At 30.4% G+C, this 7355-nt stretch overlaps 2 protein-coding genes across 2 annotated transcripts in view; both read right to left on the bottom strand.

Moving 5' to 3' along the window:
• LOTGIDRAFT_110816 (hypothetical protein) overlaps positions 1-2443 on the bottom strand; it is a gene marked incomplete at both ends in the record, with an annotated part of 6733 nt that extends 4290 nt beyond the window's left edge. Inside the window, 6 exons of the mRNA XM_009048031.1 lie at positions 153-188; positions 796-950; positions 1403-1484; positions 1823-1882; positions 2027-2080; positions 2342-2443. Of these exons, the coding sequence (XP_009046279.1) occupies positions 153-188; positions 796-950; positions 1403-1484; positions 1823-1882; positions 2027-2080; positions 2342-2443 (489 nt within the window). The remainder of the gene's footprint in view (positions 1-152; positions 189-795; positions 951-1402; positions 1485-1822; positions 1883-2026; positions 2081-2341) is intronic.
• Positions 2444-4092: 1649 nt separating this feature from the next.
• Positions 4093-7044, bottom strand: LOTGIDRAFT_230340 (hypothetical protein; the record flags this gene model as incomplete). The annotated part of the gene is made up of 2 exons (XM_009048030.1): positions 6618-7044; positions 4093-5724 (listed from the first exon to the last, which is right to left on the bottom strand). A coding segment is annotated over exon 2 (1575 nt), but the record flags the coding sequence as incomplete, so codon positions are not given.
• Positions 7045-7355: the final 311 nt, after the last annotated feature.

Here is a 7355-nt window from a genome sequence, read left to right as displayed (position 1 = left end):
ATAATATAACTGACCTAATACAACCTAAAAATATAACATTGATATTATAAGTGACCTAATAAAACCTAAAAATTTAAGATTAATAATATAACTGACCTAATACAACCTAAAAATATAACATTAATAATATAACTGACCTAATACAACCTAACAATATAACATTGATAATATAACTGACCTAATACAACCTAAAAATATAACAATAATAATATAACTGACCTAATACAACCTAAAAATATAACATTGATATTATAACTGACCTAATAAAACCTAAAAATTTAACATTAATAATATAACTGACCTAATACAACCTAAAAATATAACATTAATAATATAACTGACCTAATACAACCTAAAAATATAACATTAATAATATAACTGACCTAATAAAACCTAAAAATTTAACATTTATAATATAACTGACCTAATACAACCTAAAAATATAACATTGATATTATAACTGACCTAATAAAACCTAAAAATTTAACATTAATAATATAACTGACCTAATACAACCTAAAAATATAACATTAATAATATAACTGACCTAATACAACCTAAAAAATATAACATTTATAATATAACTGACCTAATACAACCCCAAAAATATAACATTGATAATATAACTGACCTAATACAACCTAAAATACCGATAATCTCAGAAAGATCAATGCCACGAGGTTTGGGTTTTCTCAAGGTAAAAAGGATACTTGTGAACCTAAGTTGTTATCCTTGTACTTCGGTTGTTTCTTTCTATCTGAATCTGTTACAATAAGACATGAAGTAAAATGTTACCTGCGCCTGAACATCACCTTTATCAGCTAAAAAATGATAATATTGTAATAAATCATCATCCAATAATGGTGAATTCTGGCCTGTATTCTCTTGTTCATCTTGTAACCTTATTCTCTGAACAATAGGACCACCTGCTTCTTTGACTGATGCAGCAACTAGAAATAAACAAGATTATAATTACTATGAAGACAGCTGGCTTAAATGGATAAAGAAAATCTACTGGAATGGATGATATCAACGCAAAATAATAAACAAAATATGAAAGTATTATAATATATAGTACATATAACATTCAATAGCTCTTGAGGCAAGAACAACACTTTACTTTACTTATTGTTGAAAATATTTTTATCTCCAGGAGTACTAGAACTGCATAAAAATTTCAAATATACATCAAACTAGAAATTTCTTTTTCTTTATGGCAGAGTCTCAAGAATCAGTTTAACTTTCAAATGTGGATAATTCTGATCACACATGTATTTCAAGGCTCAAATTTTGACGGTGAGCTGTGAACACTATTACTGATTAGCTGAAGTAACTAAGATACCATGGGTCAAATGATAAGTGAACCTGTCCCTTTGAACCCATAAATAAACATCTGATATACCTGTACTAGCAACCTTTTTATAGTAAGGTAAAGCTGTTTCACACTTTAATTCTACACCAATACCAGCAAAATATCTATAACCCTATAATTATAAAGTAAAAGTAAATAATGAAAAATATACATTCTTCAGCATGTCTAGATCATGTGTATAGGTTCTGTAATACATTTATTTTGAGATGCATAAAGACAAAATTGATATTAAATGTACGAAACCTAGGTCATGAGCAATGAGTGAATTTGAGGAGGAGAGATGCATGAACCTATCAGTAGTTCAATATCAAACTGTCTAGGATCATTAGCATTTATAGCATGTTTGTGATATCAGCCTCTCTGTTCACTGACATCAAAAATCATTCAGGTTGGATCTCTCCAGTCATCCTGTCTTTTTAAAAATAATAAAATAAATGAAGAAAAACTCACCAATGCCATTTGAGCTAATGGTTCACCTCCTAGTGAAGCAAATGTATAAAATATTAAAGCCTGAAAAAACAAAATATTCTCTATAAATACACTGCAAAACATTTATAAGAAGTTAAGAATCAATACTAGCACATCCGATTATAAGACACAATATAAGTTAAATAACTAAAGTTAGTCCTATAACTAAAATCATAACATACAAACCCTGGCCTGACTGGAGTTATAGGTTAAACCACTACTGTAAACAAAAGCTAAACCCTGAAAAGTAAAAGTATATTTACTTAAAACTATGGGTCCAGAGAAGCAGCTGGAGGACTACAAAAGCTTTAAGCTAATTTTGATGTTTTTGACTTCCATTCCGTGTAAAATGAACAACATCCTCAATCTCAGCTTAATATTTCTGTCTCAATCATTTTATTTATATGTATGAACTGTATACCTTGACAGCCCTACTTTTCAATTGATTTTGATACTCAATACTCCATTGAGATACTCAATGAGAGCTTACAATGAACTTACCAGCTGTCCTTTAGGTGAACCTCTTTTTGACAAATCTTCAAATAATTCAATAGCTTTGGTAACATTGTATGGTAAGAAATCTCCAAAAAGATGAGCAAAAGCAATATATTCTAATGACTTTGTATGGTTTAATTCAGCAGCCTTCAGGAAGAATAGATAGGCTCTGAAAAGTAAAAATAAATCAAATTCAACGTAACTAAAGGAAAAAATCTAAATAATGGTCATTATAATCGAGCTTACATAAGTTATCAGAGCATTTACCAAGATTAATTCTGATGCTCGTTCTCCTGTAATTCAACAAAAGCATAGCTTGGAAATGAAGACTCAATCTGACTGGTAGTTATGATGGATGATGCCATAATGTCACACATGCGAGAATAATATTGCCCTGAAAGAAAAGACAGTCTGTCAGTAGAATTTGAGTATGAAATTTACTATCCCTGCCCAAAATTAACCATTTGGCTTCAAATAATATTAATATAATTCTTGAAGTCAAATACTTACTGTGAGTGGTCTTTAGAATAGGAATTGTGGATAAGAGCCTCTCCTTTCTTAAATAGTTCTTCAGCTGTAATAACAAGAATAATAGCATTTTTAACAAAGGAAATTTGATATCAGCAGATTGAAATGAGATAGAATGTACTTTTGAAAATTAAGTAACTTGCTGGGCAACATCTATGAAGGTTGCATGCAGAGCAATTCATCTTATTACATTAATATTTATATCATATACAACATACAAAATTATCACTGACAAATTGAGAAAGCTGAATATTTCACCTTTCCTCAAAGCTTATTTAATATGTACCTTCTTTCTCTTCTGGTGTTAACTCAATCTCTTCTTCAGGTTCTTCATCAACATTTCTTTCTTTATTTTCAAACTCTTCTGAAAATCAACATTATGATCAGATAATAATCATTGATATATATAGTTAATGAATCAAATGATTTAAGAATTATTGTTGATAAAACAAGGAATTGATTTGTTGCACTTAATATTTATCAGAGGAAAAAAAAATTAGGTTTTTTATTTTTAGTTTTCTTTAAATTCTACATGGCTAAAAAATAAATTCCAAAATCTAGATTACCCTAGACAGGGTTGATAAACATTAACTACTTATAGCTTTACAACATTTGAATGGACAACATGTAAGACATGGTACATAAAATATTCAAATTATATTACAGTAATAATAGTGATATTTCTATATGTTATATTTAGTTTTAACTAACATCAATAATAAGCTCATTAGTATCAGGCAATAAGGCAATTAATTTTTATCACCATGTAGCTGAAATATGTAAGCTTATATTATGTATTTCTTAAGTATGAAATATACTCAAAAAAGGAGAGAAATAGTCTTTTTTCTCAATATTTAATGAAATTTAATGAAAATTTTTTTTTAAGAGTACGGTACCATATATCTAATTACATCCAAAATGTCTAAAAAAAGTCTCCAAAACTACTCTTTAATACTACATTTTCTTTACAAACAATACTGCTCAATTATGAATATCAGGCAAATTGGAATAAAAAAAGAAAGCCAAAATCATGCAGAATATAAACATAAAAAGTGAAAATGAGCATATTTTTTGCTGAAATTTTGTACATGCTTTGGAAAGGGTAAAAGAATTGTAATGTGCAGTGTGCAGTTCAAATAAATATAAGAGTTCATAACCAAAAAATATGAAGGTAAATACAAAAAGAAAGTACCAACATGCTAAACCCACAAACTTTCAAAGCCCCTCACCTTTCACAGCTTTCTTTAGTTGATCTTTATGAGTGACTAGCTCTGGTATTGTTTGTAGAAAATGTTCCTCTTCTGTTTTAAAGGTACCATCTCCTTTTAGTCTTTGTGTATATTTGACTGATTTGACATATCCAAATTCATCAGGATTATATAGGATAACTGTTTCCCTTTCATTATTACCTCTTGTTGTTTTATAGATCCCTTTAATCTTCTCTATAGCTAATGTTTTACGATCAAATGGCTCTGGTAGATTTTCAATTTCAAATACATCACCATCTTTAGCAGTGGATGGTTCCTTGTCTAAATTTTCTATGAACTCATCCATATTGACTGATTCAAAATGGAGACCATCTTCTTGAAATGTCTGTTGTGTTGATTGCTGAGATGTTGATTTTGGTTGATTGATATCTTTCTTTACTTCAACATTCACTGTATCTTCAACAACAGCTTGATTTAAAACATCTACTTTTAAAACTTTTCTTTCCTTTCGGCCATACTGATCATGATCTACTTTCTGAAACTGGCCTGGTCCTGGTGTGAATTCACCTTTTTCTTGATCTGAAGAAGTTACCTCATGAAAATCTGTTCTTCCATGAAGCACTACTGGATCTGAATTTTTTGTAGTAGCATCACCTTCTGTCTTTTTCACTTCATGGAATTTGGTTCTTCCATTTAGTGTCCTTGTGTCAATATTAATATTTGGGTTATCAAAATGAATGGAATCAGATTTAACATTAAGTTCCTGTGGCTGTTTCAGGTTATCATTGCTACCTTCAACTTTATAGAATTTGGTTTGTCCATGAGCAATATTTCTTTCTGTATCCATTTTCCCATTATCGTGAACAGAATCAGATTTACTACTTGGTTCTTGCTCTAAGTGTTTTTCAGGTGATGGTTCCCTTGCCTCTACCTTATAAACTCTTGTTTTATCATGAACATTTTTGGTGTCAATATTAAGTTCGGCATTATAAATTTGAACAAATTCAATTTTACCATTCAAAACTTGTTCACCCTCTGATTTGACTTTTGCATCCTCTGCTTTGTAAAATTTGGATTGGCCTTGAATGGTGTTTGGTTCATTTTGTTTATTGGAGTCTTCAACTATGATTGATTCCAATTTGATATTAACGATTTGATCTATGTCAGGTTGGGAATAATCATGATTTACATTATGTCCAACTGTATCTTTCTCTGCATTTTCATTCATCGTTTCAAATTGAGATCGCACTGATTCGGTTTGTACACCTTGAACCAGTGTCTTAATTTCTTTTCCTTGATCTGGAGTTTTAGAAATTACATCATTTGGTAAGTTTTCTTTGGAATTTGGCTGATTGGATTGCTTTACACCATCACCTTGAGAAGGGATTGAATTATCTAAAGGTTGATGTGATGAAAAAGAAGGTATAGAACGAGGATCATGGTTTGTTTTATGTGAGGAGGATTGTTTACCTTGTTCATCATAAAGTTCCTCTTCCTCCTCATCATATTGACGATCACTCTTTCGACTACTACTCCTATCAGCTTTGATACAAATACAACCAACACATAACACAACAACTAAAAACTTAGTTATCATATTGAACAATTACAGTTACTATCACACCAGTTCAACAAGCTCCTCTCTGACAATATCTATAAAAGAAAATTTTGTTATATGACATTAAGTTTTGTATGATTAAGCTTACCAATCTAAAGTACCATCAACAAACATAACCATAGTGAAAGGCTTACATATCATGAGAATTCATTGGTAAAAACTTCAACAGATTTGATGTATGGTAGGCTTTAGGATAGAACAAGTGGTTGCTTAGGAAGATACACCCACTTACCTAATAGATTTTCAGTCAATATGTATTAATGTATCAAATTGTACCAAAAATAACTTATCCAAGATATTGTTGATGTAAACATACATGCAAAATTTAATATAATTCTTAAATAAACTGTATTATTATTGTGTTCACAAACCACTTTTAACTCTGTTATCCTTTGTTGAATCGTACCCAAAATTCAAACTTGTCCAAGATCTTGTGGATAAACCTACACACCAAATTATATCAATTTCAATATTGGATAAAAACTGTGGAAAGACAGACAAACAAGGGTGACAGCATTAGAATGTCAGCGATTTGATCTGTCAGTGTCATTCAGACTAAAATGATTCTTCAGAACTATAAAACAGTATAGGCCTACAGTAGACTATAATCAGTATGGCATATTGATATGGGTTTAAGCTTTTGACAACATCATCATAACATCTTATTTCATATGACAAAGTCATTCCAATCAAACATACAAAAGCTTTCACAAAACTAATATAACCGACATTGACAAGGATTGCACAAACTATCACATATATTTACTGACGATGAGACCGAGGTGATCTCTTATAGTCTTATAACAAATAGGCTATTCTGGAATAATAAAAAAAATCTTACTTCCACTTGGAGCACACATTAAAGACAAATGCAGCAAAATGTGGAAATCACCGTTGATTATAATAAATGTAGATTTATTAAACTTACCACACAAACTACAAACATGTAAAATATCTCATGCAAAGTAAAGATTTTTTGCAATTAAATGTCGAAAGCTATCCTAATGCCACGTAAGTCTTCCATATTGGATAATAGCGCCATCTGAGTGACTTTAAGTATCGTCTTAAATTTGGAAACGGAAAAGTGTAATATAAAGACTTGGAGTTGTAGCTTATATCACATTGACCATGCATTGACAAGCCAATTTTGACCCATTCTAACTAAATCAAGGACGTTAATTTAAAAACTGTTAATAGAAAATGCATGCGTCAGAGATTTTACCAACATGCATATCAAGGTTCATCAAAACATCGTCAAAATATAAGCCTCTATTTCCTAAAAAAAATCGTCCAATTTACGAATGACATTTTATGAACATCGGATCAAAACTGTAGTCTTTATCACGTTCACAAAGCAATTGCTGACAGACGGACAGGGTCGAAGACAGTAGGCTAAAGTAATGTAGAGAATAAATTTAATCGAATAACCAACGTGAGGATTGTAAGTGTTAGCTCCCCTGAACTAAATAAGAATACATAACTGGTTTTCTATGAATTTCAGATTTCGTTATTCAAAATTCTTAAAGATTAACTTGAACGATCGGCTTCGTTAACCTTTCGCATGGTGTTCGTCATTCATGTCGAAAATACAAAATTTTTTGTATCGTTGAAATTCATATTTTTCAAGAGGAGTGCCGTTTAATATCCATTTAAATTCCATTGACTG

This window comes from Lottia gigantea, assembly GCF_000327385.1.
Source record: "Lottia gigantea unplaced genomic scaffold LOTGIsca_12, whole genome shotgun sequence".
Lineage (NCBI taxonomy): Eukaryota > Metazoa > Mollusca > Gastropoda > Lottiidae > Lottia > Lottia gigantea.
Note: the sequence above shows the minus strand (reverse complement) of the source record. Positions and strands in the feature narration are given on the sequence as shown.